Genomic DNA, 27,691 nt, shown 5'->3' on the forward strand with positions numbered 1-27,691 from the left:
CCAGCAGCCTGCAGCGTGCAGAACTTGCGCAATATTTTTCATATTTCTCACCACTAGAGGGAGCTAGAGCATTCGAAGAGCACGCTGAATTCAAAATGGCAGCGCCCATTGAAGACGAAGGGCCATCTCCTTCCGATGATTTCTACGCAATCTTGAATGTCAGAAGAGAGGTAAGGCTGCAAATTGTTTAATTGTTTTGTCTAAATAACTTCTGTTGTACTTATGCTCTACATTTTCAGCTGATTTTCATCTCATTTTAACCCTATTGTTTCCACTGAACTTTCCAAACGGCCAGTAAATGATGCATGCACGATGCAGTTTGTTAGTCAGAGGGCTAGGGCCGGGCTTCAAAAGGAATGCCGTTCCTAGCTGCCGCCCGGCCGTGTGTTGGCGCGTGCTCCGCGACACGCTAGCTTAGCTAGCTAGCTAGCCCGGCCGTCACCGGAAGCTCATAGACATAGATACCCATCTTTTGGGTACATTGCATCATCATCTTGAAAAAGAAAATTGAGGCTTTTAATTCTTGCTAGCTTGGATGTAGTCCCGCGTTCTTCATACTACTTTTATAAACAAACCAGCATTTCAGGTTAGGATAAATTGGCACCCATAATATAAATTTAGTTCAATTTACCGTGGTAACTGCACTGGTACAAATTGTAACGTTAGCATAAATTTAAATGATTGATAACTTGCATTTTTTTAACACCGTAGTGTAACGTGTGTTTAACGTGTTGCATGCTATCAAAATTTTAATGCAATAAGGAATGGATGCTACAGATTGTCTAACTTCAACCAGCCTAATGCGAAATTCTCACAATGGAGCGCCCTGGTATTGCCTGGGCCTGGAGTTACAGAAAATCGTGCTCGGCACTCGACAGGAATGATTGAAAGAACGTTTTTTTTTTGTTGTTGTTGTTGTTGTTGTTGTTGTTGTTGTTGCTTTTTGTTTTTGATCTCGAGAATGATTTGATTACATACTCAACTGGTATAAATTTAAACTGTAACATTGACTATGATTAATGAAATATTGCTTTCTAACCGTTATGCACTTGTCAATGTAATGACGCACCCCACTACCCCCGGACATGGGTGCGTCATGGTCATTTTTTGACTGACCACACGGGGTTTTTGACGGACACCACAGTCACTTTTTTGACGGACAAAAGGCTGCAAGTGACGAACACCACAGTCACTTTTTTGACGGACAACACGTTGAAAGTGACGAACACCTCGGTCACTTTTTTGACGGACATCCTCGGTACATTTGACGCACCCCCGAAAATACTGAAACGATTTTTGCATACGTTTTATTCAAGCAATTTCATTTTCTTTTGGTTCGTAAACATAATTTGTAAAAGTTTCGGCAAGTTTCCCTTACCCTGGCCCTGCAAGCACCGTACCGTCATTCACCGTACATCACGCTGCTGCTACGATATTCCGTACAGTAGTATGTATTCTGTGCATGCAATCCATCCATACGACAATCACATGTGTGCAGATGCGCTGTGTGTGCGCGGCCATTGCTAGTCCGGTGGTAGCCCGACCAGACACTGTTACGCTATGCGAAAACAGCGTCTGACGAGCGCGGCATGCAGCCTCAAAGTGAGGAACCTCAACACAACTACAAAACTTAGGAAAATGTATACTTTTCTCCTTTAAACAGAATACTTTACTCACGTTAAATGCATGTTTCTATTACAGAAGAATAGTTCGCCACACTGGGTCCATGGAGACCACTTGCGATAAGTCCGTGGAACAAATGAAATGACACTTTCTGGCGCAATTCCATGGTACGTCGACGTACCATGTACAGCGACTGTGCTGTGTTCAAGTGTATAGTTAGGCCTGGCGTGAAAGATTGTGTACCGTGTGGACATGCTGGATATGATGATCAATTTCGGTAAGTTTCATTGCGTACATTTGAATACTGATAGCATCAGATGTAGAGTAAATATTGAAGAGTATACTGGATGAGTTTGAGGTGACAAAAATGATGTTAAGTATCAAAATTCAAAGCTATCGTGATACGATTACGTCGCTCTCCTAGTGGTTGGTGGTCGCGCGCGTACAGCCCTGTCGCGACGTACCATGTACAGCGACTGGGCTGTGTATAGTTAGTCCGGTGGATGCATACTGCAGCGCAGGTACACACCACGCCACGGCATTCCCGCGAGTATACACAGCCCAGTCGCTGTACGTAGAGATTCGCACAGCCTAAACAAGTCCTGGTTTGACTTGAGATTGAGTATGCGGGATTTCATGGGTTTGTTGGATAGAAAATGTGAGAAGAAAGGGTGCCGCTTTTAAATTATTTGCTTGCCAGATTCTGGCAAGCATTTTTCCCTCTTATTCCAAAATGCTTCCCTACTTTGATTTTCACTTGCCGCGGGAAAACGCTCACCGTAATTTCACTCGCGGTACGTGATGTATACGGTACTGGTAGCGTGCAAAAATGCGTGCAGTTTTCCATAGGCTGTAGCCAAGTGACGCACCCCTCGGTTCAGAATAATGCGTGTTATTTTCCATAGCCAAGTGACGTACCATGACGCACCCCTCGGTCAAAAATTTGACCGACAATGATGGGATTTTGACGCACCCCTCGGTCAAAAATTTGACGGACAAAGCTGGTAAAATGACGGACAGCTAGGTCACAAATTTGACGGACCAAACGAGGAAATGACGCACCCATGTCCGGGGGTAGTGGGGTGAGTCATTACATTGACAAGTGCATTAGTCTATTATAGAAAATGTTATACATTTCAGTGAAAGATAGATGGATATTTTATTGCACTATTGTTGACAGTGTGCAATGAATTTCACAGTACATTATGATACTGTTAGTTCCAGGTGCTTTGTGGCTAGAGTTCCTTCTCCTTAGTTCAGTTATCCAATAATTTTATATAATTTGGGATATACATTTTGTACATGCAGCTTTATTCACAATTTCTTTAGAAACATAAGAAATTACTAGATCTGCCAATCTACTAGTAATTAGTCACTGCATATGTTCATGATCAGATGATTGCAATACAACTGTACATACAACAGTAATGTCATACAGTGTACTAAGAATTAAGCAGTCTAATTAGATATAAATTTCTAGATATACTTTGAATTTGCAAGAATTCAGTAATTAATAGACTGACTAAAATTTTGAGAAGCTCTGATAGTAATGTTCATCAAATGCAAGTAATTTTCATAAACATATATATTTTGTATTCAATGTTATTGGTTGACCATCAGGAAATTATGTCATGCCTTTTTAACCCATCTGACAGAAGTTGTTAGTTGCAAAAGAAAAACAATGACATGTTATGCAGGAAAGAATTTTAAATCAGAAATTTGCTGCACAGACTTACAATCATTCCCAGACGTAGGCCTCCTGTACACTAATACATTTTAAAATTAAACATTTATAGTTAAAGCAAATCTTTTTTTCAATAGACTGTTTTTGGTTTTTATCTTTTGATCCTATTACAATTATTTTGATGGTAGGCCTACTAACATTAAATCACCCATGTCAGTTGATCCTCCATCTGAGCTTCTGTAAAATATGAAAATTATGATCAATTTTAGGTGAATCAAACTCCAAATTTACAGCTTTCAAATGAAAAGCTAATTGCACATTGCATCTCTGATCATGAGTATTGAAGAATTTGTTGTTCATCTCCATGGTAACAAAACGTCTTTGCAGGCCTCACAGGATGAGCTGAAAACGGCGTACCGTCGGATGTGCATGCTGTACCATCCAGACAAACATGGGCAGACAGCAGACAAGTCCTCGGCAGAGACCATCTTTAACAATGTACAGCAGGCCTACGAAGGTAATCTACAGTATGTCGCAAAAAAAAATTACTATCGGATTTTCACAATGATAACACTCAATATGATTTAACTGTCCAAATGCTACTTCAGGGTCTTAAAATACAACATCATAGCTCTATTTTGCAGAAAACCCCATTCAATTGGTTAGGCGGTCACAGAGAAATATGGACTATTGTAAAGCATGTCACAAGTCTGACTCTTCCAAGTTTGGAACTTGGATGCTCTTGAAACTACACATTAATGCGTGAACACAATAGACAGAACTTGGAGGGAAGAGATTCCTGACATGCTTTACAAAATCCCTCATTTCTCTTTGACCGCTATAAGCAAATCGAATGGGGTTTTCTGTAAGATGTGGGCAATGAGTTGTAGTTTTATACCCTGGAATTTTATTTGGATTGATTCACTATTTTTAAAGTTATCATTGTGGAGGGTCCTGGTGTAATTTTTTTTTTTTTTTTTTTTTTGGGGGGGGGGGGACATATGGTACAGAGACTTTCCCCAACAGAATGGGTGTACAACTGCTTGAAATTCATTTTGGGGAAGTCGGCATGCTCTTTTCCTAATAAATCCTACTAGAAAGAAAGAGAGAGAAAAGAAAAGGTGTATCTGGGTGAAAGTATGCCTGTATGGCAATACAGCGTATTTGTGCAATAGTGGACAACAAATGTATCTTGCAGTCAAAATAAGTCTTGCATCATATTTTACTGGTCATTCACTATCTAGAATATTTAGGATCTGTGAACTTGAATGAGAAGTTTGCAAATTTGATGGCAAATTGCAATTATTGGAAACTGTCAAATAAATGAATGGTTCGTCACAGTAGGAAGATTTTAAGACAAAGTGGGCATGTTGATGTTTGTGCACCTAAAAGGCATTCCAATCTGCACTCTTTAATTTTTTCGACAGAAAATAGAGGAACATGTTAATGATATGTTTAGCGAAGGGGCTATTTTTTATTCACATTCACGATACTGCAAGGGATAGTATGCACCGTTGTTTCTTGCATGTCAATCATAAGAATTGATGGATTGCTTTCTAGAGTCACTGATATCTTTGCCAGTCAAATAAGTGTAGCTGTTTGATATTTTGTCACACTTGGCCTGATGGCTACGTCTCTACTCTATCCTATTGCGCAGTTCTTAGTGATCCATCCAGAAGAGCAATCTATGATGTGTACGGGAAGAAAGGCCTGGAGGCGGAATGGGAGCAAGATGAGATCCGCCCAAGAGATCCGTGAGGAGTACGAGAGACTAGCCAAGGAGCGAGAAGAGAGGAGACTCCAGCAGAGTACCAACCCTAGGGTAGGCTTGCTACCATCCCCTCATCCATAGATCTGACTATCACCCTATCCGTCTATCCATCTATTTCTGTTTCCTCTCCATCTCTCTCTCTATGCCTGTCTTCCCGTCCATGTATAGCTATTTCTCTTTATCTGTTTTATACACATCTTTATTCTACCTTTGTATCATTCTGTCAATTTCATTATTCATCATCTATCTTTATGTATAAACTATCTATATGTGCAGTCAACCTTGCTCAAGTCGACCTCACATAAGTCAAATAATCGTCTAGGTCGAAGGTCTTTTCAAGTCCTCTTTTCTTTATATTCTATTGATTTTAATCCCTCATGAGTCGAATTTTCTATTGGTTAAATTGCAGCTATTCAGTCTACATAGATTTGACTTAGGCAAAGTTGACCGTATTCACTATCTTTTTGTCATTTTTCTGTCCATCTATCTATCTGTTTTTCTGCATCTGTCTGTCTATGTGTCTGTCTGTTTGTCTATCTGTGTGTGTGTGCATCTGTCTATGTGATGTCTGTTTATCTGTCTGTCCATTCACATACATTTGCATTGTAACACTAATGGTTTACTGACTCTTGTACCACATGTTTGCAGAACATACAATGTATTATGTGATGTTGGCAACTGAAGAATGGATATATGAAGGAAAAATTCATAAGATTTGTGAATTCCAATGGTGTAGTCTTAGTATTCTCTGCTTGTGATTGACTTGCTGATCACCAATTATAAGATCACATTTTTTCCCCCTAAAAAAGATAAGCCCCAGTCACTACTGCTATGTAAAAGAGAGCAAAAATATGCATATATGTGATGATGATGCAAATATTTGTAATGGTCATGGAAATGAGTGATGATGATGATGATGATGATGAAAATTATGTTGAAAACAATCTTAGTAAAGTTTAGTGAAGCTTTACAAACAGAGATGATTATCAAAAAATCTTGTTTCATACAATCATTATCCATTTTTGACATTTCTCTTTTCAGGGTGTTATTAGCGTTGGTATAGATGCTACTGACGTGTTGACCACTATGAAGGATACGAAGAGGAGCCAGGGTAAGAATCTAACTTCTTTTTCTATCTCAATTTGATTGTTAATTTTTCTAGTCTGTAGTCATAGTGTGGTGCCCGCTAAATTTTCACACCATTCAACGTTTTATTGTAGTAAGACTTGTTCTTGCCAAATTAAAGTGCTATTACTTATTGTTTGTTTGTTGTTGTTGTTGTTGTTGTTGTTTTTTTTTTTGTTGGGGGGGGGGGGGATTTGTAATGGGGTATGACAAGTGTTCTCAAGAATTTTCTGCCATTTTCTATTCATTTTATAACCTGGGTCTTTCAGGTACTTTGAATATGTATGTTAATATTGTGTTCTTGATTGTGTTCTAAAATCCTCCTCATGCATATTCTCAGGCAGCATAAAGATGAAATCAGATTTTGAAAATGCATGAAAGCAATCTGTTTGTTACGTGTATGTCTGTTTGTTTTCTTTCTAGTGGCCTCCCTCTAATAGAAGTGAAGAACATGTCCATAGCCCAATCCTTGGATACACCTCTCACAACGTCTGACACAGCCACGTTCTCAGGGAACCTGCTCACTCAGAACGGGAACGGGACCGGGAATTTTTCTGTGTCCCTCCGGAGGGTGACGTCACCTCAAGCATGGGGGGAGGTAAGAAAGACATTTTCAGGTTCTTTGATCAAAATATGATCCTACCATGTAAAATTTTTGCAATAAAGCCTAAGATTTAAGGAGATATTACTATTTTTCTCAATAAACCATAAATGCAGATGATTTATTCTATAGTCAATTTTATTATAACCATCATTCACATTTTGTATATTTAACAATACTTAACATTGATTATACTGATTAAAATTTTTACATTGGATGTTTCTATCCTAACTCTCATTTTAGAACAGTTTTGAAGCACAAAAGCTTGATTATACTTGATGTACAAATGGTAAATAATGCCTTTCATTTGGAAACATGTTTGGTCCGTTTGCTTAAAAACAGGCACACAGTAAAAACAATTAACCCAAATCATATCATAAGTTAGAAATATTAAGCAGTAAAATTGTTTTGTCCATAAGAGGCTAGGGAACCGGGCAGGGATTGGGAAGGAATGGGGAATGGATGGGGGTGGATGGGGGGGGGGGGGGGGGGGGGAGCATGCATTTGCACATGGCTCCTTCATGTATATCATTGGATCAATGTAATAGAAAATGTTGGAAACACAGTTTGGTGATTGGGAACACTCATGAATGAAACTTCTTAGATTTATCTATCGGCAAGAGGTGATTCTGGTATGTGCTGATCTGATGCAAGAAAATACCACACTCAAAAATAGTTCTTCATCAAGTAAAGCTAGAGACACAGCCCTCTAAACATTCCTTGGTTCATATCATTGTAAAATTTGATAGGAGCAAAATTCTCTCTCTCTCTAATGATATAGACTCTCCTAATTTTGAAAACCATTTGTGGTTCGTATGATACGTATTCCATGTCCAACAAAACCATGGCTTCTAAATGTGTTGTTAAGTTATATAAAGTTACCAAGAATATCTGAATGATAATGCCATTCACTGGTACCAACTGGGCCATTAATGAATATCAACTGCAGCAATTAGCTATTATCGATGTTGGTTTATATTTTGGTAAACTTTGAACACAGCATCCAATCTTTATTCTTATTACACTCTTATTTCATTATAAGGCTGTAATTGTGTTCTATATTTCATTCTTTTCACTCTAGTTCCAACTCTCAGGTGGCAATGGCCCATCATTTGTCATGAAGTATTTCAGGAATATATCAAAGAGAAGGTAAGACTGCTGCAGAATTGACTTTGTGTCAGGATTGTGATTGATTTGAGATCAGAGATATACCCGGGCCCAATCTTGTTATTTTTTGCAATGATTGAGAGTTAGTGTGATATGTGTAAAAGCGCTCTGAGCAACTTGTGGTGGGAAAATGCTATATTGAACATCAGCCAAAATCATTATTGTTGAATCCTGGGTATATCAATTTTTGGCGGCCATCTTGTCTCAAAATCCTTAAGGATTCGAGAGTTGCATCATACAGATTCTGATTCAGCACCTTCGAAATAGGGTGAAACTGTCAAAAAACACTGGGTGATCAAGAAAACAAGGTTGACCCAGACTATATTCAACTTACTGTAAAAGTGGAAATTTTCGCGGTGTTGAAATTTTCGCGCATTTCGCGCAACCAGAAGCTAGCGCGAAAATAAAAGCACGCGAATATTTTTGCTTGCCATACGTTCCTGTGCGTGATGTCTCGATTCCGCGGAATTAAAAACACGCGAAACTCTTCTGACCCGGCCTAGCGCGAAAAATTAGTCGCGCGAAAATATCCACTTTTACAGTATTCTCCCATCTTGTAAAGCTAGACTGGTGTTAAGGACTTTGCATTCGTTACTTGTCAATTAATGATTGTAATTATTTGTGTTCTTTCCTCGCTCTCATTTCTTCAGCTTTGCCACATGCTCAGGGTTATTCCAGGTCACTCCTCAAGGCATGGTTGCCCCCGGCCTTGTGATTGGTATGTCATGACCAGTTTTCACTGATGGATGTTGTCATGACCAGTTTTCACTAATGGATGTTGTCACTCATGCAGTCTGTGTAATATATTTGTGATTTTAAATAATATAGGAATAAGAGAGGAAAAAAAAAAAACTGGTAATGGACGCATTTGTGTAATGGTTACAATGCCCAGAACAGGAATTGACTTGCTCTTGGGACTTCCTCTATGTAGACAGGTTTTTATAAAGTTTTTGAGGAGTATTGTATGTGTGTATACATCCACAAAGCTTATTCTGAATTTTGAGCACCTTAAAGGATACCATAGTCACATGACGAAAGCTGCCCCTTTCCTATTCCAAACTGGACATGCTTGATCTACGGACATGCAATCAAGCAGTCACTTTAATAGTTACTTGATTTGAACGTCCATTTCTTTTTTTCTTTTCTTTTTTTCCTTTGCTCAAACTGTCATTTTTTTGCTTCTTCTATTTTACCACTTGTATTTCAGTTCAATTCAATTTATCAATTGATTAATGTCACACCATGTTCACATGTGTAAGCAGCTAGTGCATTTTTAGGGACAGTAGACCCATCTTACCGTAGTCAACCTTGCCTAAGTCGAATCTATTTGGACTGAAGAAATAGCTTCAACTTTGAGAAAATTAGAATTATGAGGGATCAAAATCAATAGAATATTAAAGAGAAGAGGACTTGAACAGACCTTCAACTTATGTGAGGTCAACTTTAGCAAGGTTGACTGTATGTTCATAGGATCACACCCATGGTATGTCATGTCCATGAGGGTATTTATCAGCATGTACAATTTAGCATTGATGTATCATTGCTACTACTAAGACACTGATCAATTCAGTGCTTATTTACGTCGATGCAGGGCAATTTGTCAATCAGTTGCAATGAAAACATCTTGACGGAAAAATTTCATGAATTTAAAAAGAAGAAAATAGAAAGTGAATGTAAGTCTTTTAATTTGGTCTCTGGTTTATCTCTAGTTGGAGCCAGGCAGCTTGACCGACACACCATGGGCTACCTGACGTGGAAGGCTGGACTCCAGTCCTCCATGACGTCCATGGTGGTCAGGGACACCAAGGATAGCCACCTGTCTTGCCAGCTTCAGGTAGGCAGGAGAGAATAGTGATGCCTTCCTACCAATAGGAAGAGGTTGGTAGGAGGAATGACAAGTGATGCCTTCCTATCAGTAGGAAGAGGTTGGTAGGAGGAATGAAAAGTGATGCCTTCCTACCAGTCAGAAGAGGTTGATAGGAGGAATAAAAAGTGATGCCTTCCTACCAGTGGGAAGAGGTTGGTAGGAGGAATGAAAAGTGATGCCTTCCTACCCGTATGAAGAGGTTGGTAGGAGGAATGAAAAGTGATGCCTTCCTACCAGTAGGAGGAGGTTGGTAGGAGGAATGAAAAGTGATGCCTTCCTACCAGTAGGAAGAGGTTGGTAGGAGGAATAAAAAGTGATGCCTTCCTACCAGTAGGAAGAGGTTGGTAGGAGGAATGAAAAGTGATGCCTTCCTACCAGTCAGAAGAGGTTGGTAGGAGGAATAAAAAGTGATGCCTTCCTACCAGTAGGAAGAGGTTGGTAGGAGGAATGAAAAGTGATGCCTTCCTACCAGTCCGAAGAGGTTGGTAGGAGGAATAAAAAGTGATGCCTTCCTACCCGTAGGAAGAGGTTGGTAGGAGGAATAAAAAGTGATGCCTTCCTACCAGTAGGAAGAGGTTGGTAGGAGGAATGAAAAGTGATGCCTTCCTACCAGTAGGAAGAGGTTGGTAGGAGGAATAAAAAGTGATGCCTTCCTACCCGTAGGAAGAGGTTGGTAGGAGGAATGAAAAGTGATGCCTTCCTACCAGTAGGAAGAGGTTGGTAGGAGGAATAAAAAGTGATGCCTTCCTACCAGTAGGAAGAGGTTGGTAGGAGGAATAAAAAGTGATGCCTTCCTACCAGTAGGAAGAGGTTGGTAGGAGGAATAAAAAGTGATGCCTTCCTACCCGTAGGAAGAGGTTGGTAGGAGGAATGAAAAGTGATGCCTTCCTACCAGTAGGAGGAGGTTGGTAGGAGGAATGAAAAGTGATGCCTTCCTACCAGTAGGAAGAGGTTGGTAGGAGGAATAAAAAGTGATGCCTTCCTGCCAGTAGGAAGAGGTTGGTAGGAGGAATGAAAAGTGATACCTTCCTACCAGTCAGAAGAGGTTGGTAGGAGGAATAAAAAGTGATGCCTTCCTACCAGTAGGAAGAGGTTGGTAGGAGGAATGAAAAGTGATGCCTTCCTACCAGTCCGAAGAGGTTAGTAGGAGGAATAAAAAGTGATGCCTTCCTACCCGTAGGAAGAGGTTGGTAGGAGGAATGAAAAGTGATGCCTTCCTACCAGTCCGAAGAGGTTGGTAGGAGGAATGAAAAGTGATGCCTTCCTACCCGTAGGAACAGGTCGGTAGGAGGAATGAAAAGTGATGCCTTCCTACCAGTAGGAGGAGGTTGGTAGGAGGAATGAAAAGTGATGCCTTCCTACCAGTAGGAAGAGGTTGGTAGGAGGAATAAAAAGTGATGCCTTCCTACCAGTAGGAAGAGGTTGGTAGGAGGAATGAAAAGTGATGCCTTCCTACCAGTCCGAAGAGGTTGGTAGGAGGAATAAAAAGTGATGCCTTCCTACCAGTAGGAAGAGGTTGGAAGGAGGAATGAAAGATGATGCCTTCCTACCAGTAGGAAGAGTTTGGTAGGAGGAATGAAAAGTGATGCCTTCCTACCAGTGGGAAGAGGTTGGTAGGAGGAATAAAAAGTGATGCCTTCCTACCCGTAGGAAGAGGTTGGTAGGAGGAATAAAAAGTGATGCCTTCCTACCAGTAGGAAGAGGTTGGTAGGAGGAATGAAAAGTGATGCCTTCCTACCAGTAGGAAGAGGTTGGTAGGAGGAATAAAAAGTGATGCCTTCCTACCCGTAGGAAGAGGTTGGTAGGAGGAATGAAAAGTGATGCCTTCCTACCAGTAGGAAGAGGTTGGTAGGAGGAATAAAAAGTGATGCCTTCCTACCAGTAGGAAGAGGTTGGTAGGAGGAATAAAAAGTGATGCCTTCCTACCAGTAGGAAGAGGTTGGTAGGAGGAATAAAAAGTGATGCCTTCCTACCCGTAGGAAGAGGTTGGTAGGAGGAATGAAAAGTGATGCCTTCCTACCAGTAGGAGGAGGTTGGTAGGAGGAATGAAAAGTGATGCCTTCCTACCAGTAGGAAGAGGTTGGTAGGAGGAATAAAAAGTGATGCCTTCCTGCCAGTAGGAAGAGGTTGGTAGGAGGAATGAAAAGTGATACCTTCCTACCAGTCAGAAGAGGTTGGTAGGAGGAATAAAAAGTGATGCCTTCCTACCAGTAGGAAGAGGTTGGTAGGAGGAATGAAAAGTGATGCCTTCCTACCAGTCCGAAGAGGTTAGTAGGAGGAATAAAAAGTGATGCCTTCCTACCCGTAGGAAGAGGTTGGTAGGAGGAATGAAAAGTGATGCCTTCCTACCAGTCCGAAGAGGTTGGTAGGAGGAATGAAAAGTGATGCCTTCCTACCCGTAGGAACAGGTTGGTAGGAGGAATGAAAAGTGATGCCTTCCTACCAGTAGGAGGAGGTTGGTAGGAGGAATGAAAAGTGATGCCTTCCTACCAGTAGGAAGAGGTTGGTAGGAGGAATAAAAAGTGATGCCTTCCTACCAGTAGGAAGAGGTTGGTAGGAGGAATGAAAAGTGATGCCTTCCTACCAGTCCGAAGAGGTTGGTAGGAGGAATAAAAAGTGATGCCTTCCTACCAGTAGGAAGAGGTTGGAAGGAGGAATGAAAGATGATGCCTTCCTACCAGTAGGAAGAGTTTGGTAGGAGGAATGAAAAGTGATGCCTTCCTACCAGTGGGAAGAGGTTGGTAGGAGGAATGAAAAGTGATGCCTTCCTACCAGTAGGAAGAGGTTGGTAGGAGCAATGAAAAGCGATGCCTTCCTACCAGTCCGAAGAGGTTGGTAGGAGGAATAAAAAGTGATGCCTTCCTACCAGTAGGAAGAGGTTGGAAGGAGGAATGAAAGATGATGCCTTTCTACCAGTAGGAAGAGGTTGGTAGGAGGAATGAAAAGTGATGCCTTCCTACCAGTGGGAAGAGGTTGGTAGGAGGAATGAAAAGTGATGCCTTCCTACCAGTGGGAAGAGGTTGGTAGGAGGAATGAAAAGTGATGCCTTCCTACCAGTGGGAAGAGGTTGGTAGGAGGAATAAAAAGTGATGCCTTCCTACCAGTAGGAAGAGGTTGGTAGGAGGAATGAAAAGTGATGCCTTCCTATCAGTAGGAAGAGGTTGGTAGGAGGAATGAAAAGTGATGCCTTCCTACCAGTGGGAAGAGGTTGGTAGGAAGAATGAAAAGTGATGCCTTCCTACTGGAAAAAAAAAAAGGATTTGTGTGAGATGTGATGCCTTCCTTTTGGTACAAGGTTGGTAGGTGGTTAGTAGGTGGTTGGTAGGATGAGAGGTGAAGTGATGCCTCCCTACTGGTGGGAGGAGGATAATAGGAGGGCAAAAAGTGATACCTTTGTACCAACAGGAAGAGATTGATAGGAGGAGAAAAATAAGATGATTTTCAAGTGGAATGAAGAGATTTTGTATTAGGAGGAAAAAGTGGTGCCTTCCTCCTGGTAGGAGGAGGTTGGTAGGAGGAGAGAAAATGATGGCTTCCTACCAGTGGAGGAGGTTGGTTGGAGGAGAGATGAATGATGCCTTCTGGTAGGGAGATTGATAGGAGGTTAGAGAAATGATGCCTCCCTACCGGTAGTAGGAGGTTGATTGGAGGAGAGAGAAATTATGCTTTTCTACCGGTAGGAGGAGTTTGGTAGGAGGAGAGAAAAAAGATGCCCTCCTACGGGAAGAAAAAGATTTGTAATTTGGGAGAGAAGTGATGCTTTCCTACTGGTAGGGGGAGATTGGTAAGTCTGTAGGAGGAGAGAGAAGGGATACCTTCTTCCTGGTATGAGGAGGTTGGTAGAAGGATAAATTTGTCCGTCAGGGGGAAAGAGAGGGGAGGGGATTGTCAAGCTCCTACTGATTGGATTTATAGAGATTATTGCCTCTTGTAGCTGGAATCCGTATAAAATGGAATAAAGAACCAAAGAAAGCCATGGAAATTCAAATCATATTTAGCACCAAATTAAGAGACAGTGATCCCCCAAGATCATCAGCAGTAACGCCAACAACAAATTAAAGCAAACAAAACATTGATAAAGCAGATCTAGTAAGAAAACGTAACACATAAAGCTCATATGGAGAATGTATTGGATGTTTGTGTAATTTTAACAAGGAATCAATTGTGTGATCATTTCAGAAGAATAGTGCCCCCAAAGCAGCAGTGATATGAAAGCATTCTGTTCTCTCTTTAGTTTGGGATACCCAACACCTTTGTGAGTGCCTCCTATACCAGGAAATTCTCCACCGATGAAGCCCGCCTCACTGCCTCTGTTAAGTGAGTATGACTCAATCATCTTTTATCTTGTACAGGACAATGCGAGATATTTGATTTCAGAATAGGATGATTGAAATTGTAAAACTTTTCATGTATGGGCTCTAAAAATGTTGAATGTATTTACAAAATGCAGTTTGAGACCACTATTTGGATGATCTGATATACGTTGATTAGCAATTCTTCATAAAGAATTGTATTTGTTTTGCTATTGCTGTTTGCTTTCATCAAAGACAGGTGGTTTCTTATTTCAGTTGTTTTGATGTGAAATCTTCATATTTATTAATTGATTAATTAATCTATTTGTTTGTTTATTTATCTGTTAATTTGTCTAATTATCTTTATTATGCCTCCGCCACGAAGTGGTGCCGGAGGCATTATGTTTTCGGGTTGTCCGTCCGTCCGTACGTACGTCCGTACGTCCGTACGTCCGTACGTCCGTCCGCATTCGTTTACGCGATAACTTGAGAAATATTGACTGGAATTTTACCAAACTTGGTCCAAGTATAAAGTATGATGGGGCAATTACTTGATTAGATTTTGGGTGAAATCGGCCAAAGGTCAAAGGTCAAGGTCAAATCATGAAATTGTATCCGTTTACGCGATAACTCAAGACTGGATCGAGCAAATTTCACCAAACTTTGTCCGAGGATGATGTATGATGGAACAATTACATGATTAGTTTTTTTAGTGAAATCGGACAGAGGTCAAAGGTCAAAGATCAAGGTAAAATCCTAAAATTTATCTGTTTACGTGATAACTCAAAACTGGATGAAGTAGCTTTCACCAAACTTGGTCCAAGGATGATGTATGATGGGGCAATTAGTTGAGGAGATTTTAGTGACATTGGCAAGAGGTCAAAGGTCAAAAGGTCAAGGTCAAATGCTAAAAATGTTGGTATTTCCCCCATATCTATGCAATGCCCGAAGGTATTTTATTAAAACTTAGTGTAGACATGTACTACTGCGTAAAGATTCTCCAGAGAGAGTTTCATGTCATAAGGTCAAAGGTCAAAAGGTCAAAGGTTAGGTGAAAATGTTGCAATTTCACTTTCTCGCAAATGGTTTAATGTATCTTCATAGAACCTGGTACATATGCATGTTCTGACTGGCAGGGATTATCTAGGGAATTGAGGGGTCATGGGTCAGTAGTCAGGGGTCAAAGGTCAAGGTCAACTCCTCAAAATTTTACTGTTTCCCTCATATACTAGTGTATATTCAATGCTTGCATTATTAGTTTTAAAACTTAATATATACATGTTGTATTACCTAATGGAGATTCTCTGGGAAATTTCCAGCCAGAAGGTCAAAAGTCAAAGGTTAAGGATCAAAGGTCAGGTTTAAATGAAAAAAAAAAATCTATTTTGTACTGTAATTACACTCTTTCTTCATACCTTGAAAATTACTCAATGCATAAACATATAACAGGGTCGGTCAGAAGTCAAGTAAAAATCCTCAATTCCCCAAATATGTGTACCTGCACTCTTAGACAATTATAGCAAACCCAGTTTGAGGAAAGTGAGCATTCAATACATTTATTTTGCCAGTTATGTGAAACTGTCATCACACATTGTGAAGACATTGTACTATACACCTATTGGGAGAATCATGCATTATGGCGGAGGCATCAGTCGCCATAGCGATATTTCTAGTTTATTCATTAATCTCATTTTTATTTTCCTAATAGAATCAACCAAACTTGTTTGCCTTCATATCACAAGAGTATTTTGTAGCTTGTGTTGACCCTCACTTGTGTTGGAATATTTTAGGTTGGGAACATTTGGTGTGATGTTGGAGTACGGAGGAGAGAAGAAAGTCTCCAAACACAATCGCCTCGGTGCCAAGATCAGTGTCGGCTATCCGACAGGAGTTTTCCTGCGGCTGCGGTAAGTTCTTTGAAGTGTGATACCAATATATACCAATATTATAAAATGGGTTCAAGAATGTAGCCAATAGGAAGCGCTGAAATGAGTCACGTTGGCATTGTTTACTTTAGTACCATTGCACTGCAGTACCAGTGCGCACTCAATCAGTTGTTACAAGTGCGTCGCGCGCTACTATACACGCTGTCAATCCTGTAAACAACTTCTAGTTCGGGCTGCCGCCGGCCGGCCTTTCTTGTGTGCATAACATTATCATATGTGCATAACATTATCATATGTGGCGTACTTATATGTGCGGGATTTCCGAGTGCGACGTGCTTGACTCTCTCGAGTGAGTGCTACATGTAGCTGACTGGTATCGACCCACAAAGGTAGGAACTACGTGAAAAATGCTGTTAGTTTTCGACCCATTTTATAAAACAAATGATGCACAGGATTATTTTGTGGCGTTAGTGGATATGCAGCTCACTCTCGGGTATTTACAGGCGCGGTGGAGCACCCCAATTTGCATCTCATTATCGCCCCGTTCTATTTGAATTCCCAACGGGCATCCACGGCTGCCCGAAACTGTGTGCATGAAAAAGTCAAATCTTTACCTTCTCCTTGTGCCGCTGTGCGTGCCGCTAGTAAACTCAAACTTCCCACACTATCTAAGTTTTTAAAAACCTTCCTTTTGATGAAAAAATTATGAAATTTGCTGCACTAGAACTTGAGATATTAAAGCGTTTTGAAAATCACCTCTCGCAAAACATGCTCTCTGTTTTTTTCCGACTGGACTATGGCCGGGCTCCAATGTGTCCGAAATTGGCAACATAAGTTTATCAGGCCTCAATCCATATATGGTGAAAGTTTTCGATTGGTTCCACCTGTACTTTTTGAGAAATCAACTTGTTTCTACAGGGTTTGGAATAGAAAATTGTAGTCAGTGAAACAATTGAAAATGACGTCATTTCTTTTCCCGTAATATTGGGTATGCGTGTTACGTGAGATTCAGGATTTCGTGCTCATTGTTGGTTTGCATGTGACGCAGTCAATTTCGCTGAGTGTCGCACGGCGGTGTGACTGCTGAGCTGCTGCCGCGCATGCTGCATGCAGCAAATCGTTGTGTGTGCTGTGACATGCAACGCTACAGTCACGCGATTATATATACATGGGACCGACCTGTACGCTTTGCGTTCGTGTCATTTTTGACATCACCTTCTGTTTTTTTCCGACACAACCATGGCCGGGAATATTACGGTATGACATTTAAAATGCAAGCAGATAAATAAATTTCGGTGTACTTTGTTCGAATGGCGCTTTGGTTCCGCAATCACACTTCGTGAATTTTAGGATGATTTTCGAGGCATATTTTTGGTAATTTTGCTCGCCAGGTTTTCGCTAAAATTTCACATTTTATCATTGTCAAATCCTTTAATATGTTATATGTGCATATTCGGACATGTTTTCAAATTCAAACTAACTCAATTTTAATCCGAAAATAGGTTTCCTTAAATTGTTATTAGCTTGAGAAGTTGTTTACTTTTTCTCAACTACGCGAGTACATGTTGTTTACTTTATGCAAATGAGGCTCGGCTGCCGATGGATTTCTGCGAGATAATTGGGGTGCTCCACCGAGCCTGTTTACAATGTAGTGCATGTTTCACAATTGTAAATACCCTCGAGTGCGCTACGCCTCCACTAACGCACTCTATCCTGTGCATCATTTGTATATCAATAGACTGATTCTCTCTCATCCTGTAGAAGATGTAAGTTTTGGTTGTTTTGCCTTTGGTGCAGTCACAGTTATCTTCTGATAATGTTTTGTCACTCCGCAGTTCAATCTCTCTGCTGCCACGGTGGTATTTTTGATAAACCGGGGGCCCGTTTCATAAAACTTGTCATCAGTGACAACTGCCACATTTCTATGACAAATTTGCTCTCAGCCTATCAGATGCAAGGATTTCAGTAGCTTGTCACATCTGTGATAACTTGTCACTGATGACAAGTTTTATGAAACGGGCCCCAGATTGATTGAATGAATAAATGAATGAATGAATGATAATGCGCATGTTGAAAATGATTTATCTTTGTATCATACGGACAGAACTGTGGGTGCACAAGTGATTTTAAACGACAAGTCCACCTTCATATACGTACGGATTGAGTGAATGCAGCAATATTAGCAGAACACATCATTGAAAGTTTGGACAATCCGTTCAAAAATTATTAATTTTTAAAATATTTGTGCAATCACTGCTGGATGAGGAGACTACTACAGTGTATGATGTCACATGCGTAAAACGATATAAAGAAAATATAAAGAGAATTTCACAAAATTGTATTTTTAGAAAAAAGTACACATCGATGCATCTTGTCACTGACAGATGTTAAGGGTAATACTATTCCCCCTGCCTTCTGAAAGAGGTAAGTCAAGCATTCTTTTTTAATGTGAGAAGAGTGAAAATATGTTGAATTTTCTTTATATTTTCTTTATATCGTTCTACACATGAGACATCACAAGCTGTAGTAGTCTCCTCATCCAGCAGTGACTGAGCAGAAAGTTCAAAAATTCATAACTTCTGATGTGTTGCACTGGTATTGCTGCATTGACTCAATCCACATGTCTATGAAGGTGGACTTGACCTTTAAAAAGAAAAAAGGAAAAAAAAAAAAAACTCTGCTGATCCAGTTTCAAATTTAAAAATCAATTTACATGTGGTTTGGTGTTGTTGATCCAGGGCCCACCGAGCCAACCAAACGCTTGTCTTCCCCATCCACCTGTCACATGATGTCAGTCCCCAGGCCATCTTCTATGGTACAGTGGCCCCCTTGGTGGTCTACTGGCTGGTCAAGGTGCTTGTGGTCAACCCTTACCTGCAGCAGCAGAAAGAGAGGTCAGTTTGAACTTCAGAGGTCAGTTTAGACTTGAAAGGAGCAGTAGTCACATCAAGTAACTTCTCTGCCTTTTAGTTTGAAGAAATGAAAAAAGCATGCCATAGTGTGCGTTTTGATGGTTCAAGCATTTGAAATTTCTCTGAGATTTCAGAGAAAAGGCCAAAGTTAATTAATTGAAGTGATATTTACTTATGATTGGGATATGGCATGACAGTTTTTCCCCTTGATTTTGATAAAAGCGGCATTTTGTATGAAGAGGAAGATACATTTTGTATGAAGAGGAAGATTTTTTAAAAGTTTAGGAAAGTCAGTTTGAATGGTGACTTGTATCCAAATAGACTTGTAATACTCCATTCTGGGTCCAAGAAGTATCTTGGGTCCCAGTGGGCTGAGAATCGGTCTTCGTTGAGTATCAGCTTTTCTGTTGTTGCTCAGTGCTGTTCATATCAAGTTTGACTGTGCTGAGAAAACTTGTCACTCTGGAAAGATTTGGTGTGTTTGAGCTGTATGAAATATTACTGTGGCAAGTCACAAGTTAAACAGACATGCCCTGGTGAGACCGCAGTGAGCTATAAAACAGGGAAAATTTCTGTACAAACTTCTGAAAAATTGAAAAATGAATTTTACTATCCCTCAGTGAGAAGACATTGGTGTTACAGGGAACATGTGGGAGATACAGTGGACTCCTGTTATAACAAAGTCCTCGGGACCAGCAATTTCTCTTTTTTTATATCGAAATTTCATTATAACTGGGCAAAGAACTAATAAAAAACATAGAGCGGATAATGTTGCAGCCTGATTTTTAGCTCACCTGAGCCAAAGGCTCAATAGAGCTATTGCGATCGCCCTTCATCCGGCGTCCGTTGTGCGTCGTGCGTCGTCCGTCGTGCGTAAACTTTTTACATTTTCATCTTCTTCTTGAAAACCCCAAGACCAATTTTCATCAAACTTGGCAGGTAGCATCCCTAGGGGGTTAGGAACTCAATTTGTTAAAATGGGCACCATGCCCCACCCAGGGGGCCCCCAGGGGGGCCCAATCCCCCCCCCCCCCAAATTAAGGAATCTGTAAAAATCTTCTTCTCTCGAACCAGAAGTGATAGAGCTAAGTTAATACTATGAGTTAGTACATTGATGACTGTAGTTTCAAGTTCGTTCATGGCAGAATCAGAGGTGCCCCCCTTGGGACCCAGGGGAGGGGGGTGGGGAGGGGTCCTAATAGGGCCTAAATTGTACATTTTCATCTTTTTCTTGAGAACCCCATGACCCATTTTCACCAAACATGGCAGGTAGCATCCCTAGGGGGTTAGGATCTCAATTTGTTAAAATGGGCACTATGCCCCACCCAGGGGGCACCTAGGGGTCCCAACCCCCCCCCCCCCCAAATGAAGGAATCTTTAAAAATCTTCTCTAGAATCAGAAGTTATAGAGCGAAGATAATACTATGAGTGAGTACATTAATGACTGTAGTTTCAAATTTGTTCATAGCAGATCCAGGGGTGCCCCTCTTGGGGGCGGAGGGGGGGGGGGGGGGGAGGTCCAAATGGGGGCCTGAATGGTACATTTTCATCTTCTTCCGAAAACCTCATGATGGATTTTTGTCAAACTTGGCAGGTAGCATCCCTAGGGGGTCAGGATCTCAATTTATCAAAATGGGCACCATGCCCCACCCAGAGGGCCCCAGGGGGCCCCAATCCCCCCAAATTAAGGAATCTTAAAAAATTTGGGCCCTTATTGTACATTTTCATCTTCTACTTGAGAATGCCTGGTCAAATTTTAGTAGAGCTGTGAATAATTTAGATTAGTGACTGCGTGAAAGGTGAACTTGCGATACTCAGGTGAGCGCTAGACCCGCGGGTCTCTTGTTTACTTTGTGGTAACTGGAATTTCGTTATAACCATGTTCGTTACAACGGGACTGCACTGTAAAGGGTTAATGACTTACATAGCATTTATGCGTATTTTGTCCTCTACTTTTCTAGAGATATTGATGAGCAGAAGAAATCCAACAAAGATGCCATGGAGCAGAAGAAGAGAGAAGCACACGCTGCTGTAAGTAAACTTGATTCACTGAAAGACTCGATGGAGCCAGTCACTTTAAAGGTGCGTGGTCCTGGTGTTTTAGTCAAATGCATATGCGGGCGCGCGGCGCAAGTTTCCTATAGAGACCTACGCTATTGACTCCTTTTTAGCGCTTACGCTTTGGTCCACTTCCCCGAGTCCGAAGAAGTCCGATTCACTGTAGCCAGTGGTCCGATCACAGTTCGGCTCATGAATCGGTTGAGGGGGATGACAGCTTTAGTAAACTTCTTTTGTGATGTCATAATAACAAGCACAAATGCACGCACCCTGGCATTACTACAGACTGCGCGATGCGCAGAGAAGACAACAAAGGCAATGTTACCTAACAACACCTACGTACTTTACTCTTGATGACAGCTCAACTTCGGTAATCTTCGTATCAATGCTAACGGTGATCGGCAGTATCATCAACAGCGCCCTCTACACTACCGGGACTATGCACCTTTAAAGGACAAGTCCACCTTCATACACATGTGGATTGAGTGAATGCAACAATATTAGTAGTCCACATCAGTGAAAGTTTAGGGAAAATCGGACAATCCGTTCAAAAGTTACGAATTTTTTAAATATCTGCGCAGTCACTGCCGGATGAGAAGACTACTACAGTGTATGATGTCATATGGGTACCATGATGTAAAGAAAATAAAAAGAGAATTTCACAAAACTTCACTTTGTGAATAAAGTGTACATTTCTTCGACTTGTTACTGACATATGTTAAGGGTAATATTATTCCCCCTGCCTTGTAAAAGAGAGAAGTCCAGTATTCTTTTGATATGCGAGAAAAGTGAAAATATGTTGAATTTTCTTTATTCTTTCTTTTTATTGTTGTACACATGTGACATCACAAGCTATAGTAGTCTTCTCATCCAGCCTTGAGTGAGCAGAAACTTTAAAAATTCATAACCTTTGAACGGATTGTCCAATTTTCCTCAAACTTTCACTGATGTGTTCTACTGATATTGCTGCATTCTCTTACTCCTAACGTTAATGAAGGTGAACTTGTCCTTTAAGCAGAGAAATTTTGGCATAATATTCGGCTTCCTGTTGCAAACAGCATGCACGTATTGATGCCACAGAAAATCTTAAACCTTTTCTGTGCTTTGATAGTGCCGATCAGCACAGGGAACCTCTGTGCAAAGTCCCCAACACAGAAGGAGTTTGGTAGCATCTGTGTGTGATACGCAGTCAGGTCTTGTGCACTGATGTATACAAGTTCTTTGTATATTCTTAAAGGCAGTGGCACGTCATGCTAGGATAAATTGGCCAGGCAGATGTGTAGCTATGCAGGGATAGTCAATGGGTCTGTTGCAACTTTCTAAACATTCATACTTATGAATCAGTGAAGGAATGTAGGTGTTAAGAAGGCTCTGTGTAAGAAGAAGAAATTTGATTGTTTGCAAGCTATTTACTCTCAGGTAGTGTTGGTTTACAGTTCATTAAAAACCAGGTAACATTCAAAAGTATGAAATCATAGATCCATGATGCAATTAATACCTGTCCACTGAACACCATAATCTATTACAAAACAGTGGCTACTGCCTATGTGATGAAACCGAGGTGTGAGTCAGCAAAAAGAGCACTTGATTGTACACAACATTTTGAGTGGATTCACACTCATATTATTATGTATTTGGTTGCACCAAAGCGTTATCTTACTCTGCAGACTCTGCAGTCGCAGCTCAGATTTGATGGGAATTTGAACGAGTGAAAGTACTACCAAGCGGTTATGCGATAGTCTCAGCAAGACAGCACTTCAAAGTGCCGCCTTGGTCTTATCGAATTGATCTTGCGCTGGATGACAGCTGATTTTGGCATCTCCCGTTTTTAGAAGTCAGGGAGTTTTGTGAGAAATTCTAGGTTGCATGTAACTTCTGTTGACCCAAAGAGAACCAAGATTCAAATATCATAATTGGAATCAGAATCTGTGATTGTGTCTGATTATAATTCTTGACTGTTTCTCGTTGAATTCGCAGGTGAGGTTGATGGAGGACATGATGAAAAGAATAGTTGACTTTGAAGAGAGCCGCAACGGACTGATCATCAAAGAAGCCTGGTACGGCAAACTGGTCTCAGCCAACGACATCGGCAGGTCGTCTGCTGAGGGCGACTTCATCGATGTCAAAATCCCACTGCAGTGCCAAGTGAAGGATTCCAAGCTGATACTCACCGATGTGTCAAAGGTCAGTAGTCACCCGACCTTTGACCCTGTCAGCACCGCCAACAATCATACTACACAATGTGTGCATGATATACAGTGGTAATCCTGTGAATGTGTAGGGACTGAAGGAGTGCAGATGAAACGTCTCTCGTATTATCCGCAAATATTAGACTTTGTATGAATGCTGCCTGAGAAAGTACACTGCACACCAGTTCAACATTTCATAGTGGCTCCATCTTGGCCAAAACTCCATCTATGGTGTATATTTAGGTGTAAAAGTAGTGGCAACTTGGTCAATTATGCTGAAATGAATGACCAGTATGCATTCATCTTAGCTAGCTAACAGACTCAGGGATTGTACAGTTTTGGTTGAGACCTAATTTCAGGTTTCCAACATTTTTTGGTGAGATAATGAGAAACCTCTTATGAAATATGAAAGAGCATGTAATTCTATGAGGAATTCAACGTTTATTTGATGAAAATTGGTTTTGAAATGGCTGAGATATCCAAAAAAGAGCGATTCTAATAAAGTGTGGGACCCACACTTTATTACGATCGCTTTGTTTTACTTTGTTTTTGGATGTTTCAGTCATTCCAAACCCGTTTTTCATCAAATAAACTTTGAATTCCTCTTAAAATGGTATGCTCTGTACTATATCATAAGTGTTTTCTTTGTATCTCGCAAAAAGTTAAAAGCCCAATTCTCATCTCCACCATTACTGTACTATCCCTTTAACTTCACACCTCTGTGCATCTCATAGTAAGAAAGTCAAGCAGCTAACCGCTGCTCCCATTACAGATTAAAAAAACAGTGATATGAATCCTTATAAAATGATTGGCTGTGAGCTATCATGTGACCATAGGCCCAAGTTTGTGTGTACCAGGTGTTAGTGTACTAATGACCGGCACTAGCAATGACTCAGCCGCACACGACTGCATTACCCGTTCATTTAAAATGCATTGCAGTTGTTTGTGTGTGCAGTCAGTTATCTTGGAGCTGGTGCTGGCCTGGGAGTTTTGGAAAAGTGTCTGCCTTGGAACTTAAAATGGTGGCTTCTTTTTGTGAAACAAATAATGCACATTTCTGTGTCAGACATTCCTGAAATTATCCACTCTCCATACTTTTTAGCGATCCAAAAATTCACTTAGCTTCTCCTCATGTGTTTTGGACTGTCCCAAAGTGGATCAGGTGGATTATTCTTCCCAATTGTTTTTATGTTGAGCATTATTTGTTTACTATTAACGTTTGAAACGCTCTTCCCCACAGGTCAGTCTTCCTGGGTTCTATGACCCCTGCATAGGTGAGGAGAAACAGCTGAGGGTGGTGTACGAGTTCCGCCAAGCTCTCCACGAGTGCACCGTGGGCGACACCGAACAGCTTAGGATACCGAGGCAATGTGAGCGATTATTCCTATGACTACTGTGAAAGTGGATATTTTAGCAGTGTGGAAAGTTTTGTGCATTTTCTGCAACATGAAACAAGGGTGGAAGTTTGAATTTTTTTGCTTGTTACATGTAATGTTATTTTGTATCTGTGCTTCTGCAGAATTCAAAACATGTGGTAATCTTACTGAGCTGAGAGCAAAAAATAACTTGTGCTAAAATTTCTGCTTTTGCAGTGCTTTTGTGGTACAGTGCACTCCCGTTATAACGAAATTCCAGTTACAACGAAGTAAAAATTCAGGCGGCAACATTATCTGCTCTATGTTTTTTTTATTGTTTATTTAAAATTGTTTTCGTTTACAATGGAATTTCAATATAATGAAAGAAAACTGCCTGTCCAGAGAACTTCGTTATATCGAAATTTCGTTATAACCGAACAAATAAACAATAAAGATACATAGAGTGGACAATATTCCGGCCTGAATTTATACTTCGTTTTAACCGGAATTTCATTATACAATGGACTCCCGTTATAACGAATTTCTCGGAACCGGTGTTATCTTTTGTAATATCGAAATTTCGTTATAACCGAAAAAATAGACAATAAAAAAAAACAGAGAGCGGATAATGTTGTGGCCTGAATTCTTACTTCGTTGTAACCGGAATTTCTTTATAACCGTGTTCGTTATAACGGGAGTGCACTGTAGCTGTGTTCGTTATAACGGGAGTGCACTGTAGCTGTGTTCGTTATAACGGGAGTGCACTGTACTTGGGTTATGTTATGCTTGCTGAGTGCTGCTTGACATAGAGTACCAAAGTGTGAAGTCATAGTAATTCACTGCAGTGGAAACTGGTTCTAAATAGTCTCACATAGCCTACATATGGTTTATCTGTGTATGCAATGGTTTCTAGCCATTCTCGTACCCAGTTTCATCCCACTACCTAAAGCTACGTGCAAAGATATCTTTCTTGAAACCAGCACTAAGCTATAGCAAAAGACTGTAAAATCATCACTTTGATTCAGTGACATCAAAAATGCTTGACAGTGCAGTTCAATTCTCTGTTGTGTTGATCCACACCCCTGAACCACCATGGTTCATGTAGATACTCTGTATGTGTATGATTGAGTGTGATCACACAAGAGAACATTTTCTTTTGTCCCATGTATTGCGATTTATGTTAGATTTCTTGTATGTTTAAACAAACATCTTTTTTTGTATGTGATTGTCAGTGATATTAGCACTGATTTACCTTTATCAATCTTTCTCTGTCTGTTTGACTCCACAGCTCACAAACTAGATCCAAGTTGAAACCTACTTGAAAGACGAATATTGAGGGTGCTTGGACAGACCACGGGATGACATTGTGTTGCCTGGAGACACGGCCATTTTAGTCAAGAAACCTGCCTCATTGCACATAGACCACTCTCATAATATATTCAAATTGTAGTCATATTCCCACCTCGATGGTTAGTTGCTTAGTGACAGCCTGGGAGCATGATGGTGGCTTGCCTGAGATAGCAACAACCAATGTATGCAGTGTACATTGCCATGGATTTGAATGAAAAGAACTTTGTCAGCACATCCGAGGGAATGAAGTTACTGTGTGCCGGGATGAAACATCATTATATTTGAATACATTATGAAACTTGCCTGTAGTGTTGAACATGTAAACGATAATGACATAAACACAATACTAGATTTCTCTATCATTTTGGCTTCAAAGCTTTGTTAATTTTCCTCTGTTTTGTTCATTGTCCATACATAGTACAAATGTACAACTACAACTGTTTTCTGCTTGGGTATGCCAGTTATATTCATTGGGAGTAAATATTGTGTAAGTTTTCTGCTCATCAAATGAAGGGAACTGTTCAAAGAAAAGTGCATGGAATGTAATAAAACTACAGCAAAAAGACCCTCTTCTCTTTGAGGGGCAATGCCAATTTTAAGGGGAATGAACACATTTGTGTTTTCTGTGACTTTATTAAAAAGTTTAACGCAATTACAATAAAGCTTGACTGACCTCGCCATGCATAACATGTTTACATTGAATTACAGCCGAATTTAACAGGAGTATTTTTATTTGTTTTGTTCATTATACACGTGACATATTTCATTTCATTTCATTTATTTCCACATTAAAAACAACAATCATTACATTTCAAGTCATAGTATAAACATATTCATTGTGGGGGACCAATTAAAGCCTTTCAGGCTTGTTGGGAATAGGCCCCAAAGTAAATACAAGACTTTCTCAACTTACAATATATAGATACAAAATATAAAGAACACAAATGGTGCACAATCAATGTTATAAAGAGCCCTATGAATTTGATGTTCTACTGTTTATTCTTTCCAGTGTGATTTCATTTGGAGACAATATTTTTGTTGTTTAACCCGTTGAAGACTAGTACCGAGTATTCTTGGGCTGGGGTAAATGGGAACGCATGCTAAAGGAAAATCAGTCTGTCTGCAAAGGGTCAAATATGCCCTATAGGATGTATAGATTGTGATTTTGACAGGTTATGACAGTGAACAGAACTCTCAAAATAATACAGATAAACAAAATGTTGAAGCAAGCAATCCCTTCTCCAGAATATCTTTGTTGTAGAATCTTGTCTTAGGAGAGGTTTTGTTTGTGTTTTTTTTTTCTCAGTGATTTTAACTTAGTGTATACAATGCACTTGCAAAACAGGTGCATTGTGAGTGTTTGGCAGTTTTTTTGTTTTTTGGGGTTTTTTTTTAACTTGGGGGAAAAAAGAACAATTTCCAGAGGAAAGACCAGGCGATGGTCATAAATGTTCTGAATTTTAGCTTGTCTGAATCATTGTGTCAATTCGGTGCTTTTGTACTGAAGGCAGATCTGAATGGTGATGTGAGAAAAGATGAATCTTGGATTCTTTGTCCCTTCTGCAAAGAATTTGTCAAGTTTTGTGAAGTATTTGCAGCTTGGGAAGCGGCAATGTGACGTAAGCGCTGCATTTGATCAAAGATGAGCATCTTGTGTTTGACCAGTCTTGACATAGTGTGGATATATTGTATATTCCTGGAGCAGGAATTTATCTGCATTTCCTGAGTTAAATATATTTCAATGGAATAAGAGATTAAAGGAAAAAAAACCACAAACTAACATTGGCTCTTCTTGTCTGTGTGCAATTTTA

At 40.3% G+C, this 27,691-nt stretch overlaps 1 protein-coding gene across 1 annotated transcript; it reads left to right on the top strand.

The window, feature by feature from the left end:
* Positions 1-88: 88 nt before the first annotated feature.
* On the top strand, positions 89-27,660 carry LOC140238458 (dnaJ homolog subfamily C member 11-like). Its single transcript, XM_072318359.1, is given in 17 exon segments — positions 89-170; positions 3,695-3,824; positions 4,965-5,034; positions 5,036-5,129; positions 6,120-6,153; positions 6,156-6,189; positions 6,627-6,801; positions 7,886-7,953; positions 8,622-8,689; positions 9,681-9,805; positions 14,073-14,155; positions 15,921-16,037; positions 18,755-18,910; positions 20,890-20,959; positions 22,964-23,170; positions 24,416-24,545; positions 25,819-27,660. Coding segments are annotated over 17 exon segments (1,659 nt in total). The 5' UTR covers positions 89-95; the 3' UTR covers positions 25,842-27,660.
* The last annotated feature ends 31 nt before the right edge of the window (positions 27,661-27,691 follow it).

The sequence above is a fragment of the Diadema setosum genome, chromosome 15, assembly GCF_964275005.1.
Source record: "Diadema setosum chromosome 15, eeDiaSeto1, whole genome shotgun sequence".
Lineage (NCBI taxonomy): Eukaryota > Metazoa > Echinodermata > Echinoidea > Diadematoida > Diadematidae > Diadema > Diadema setosum.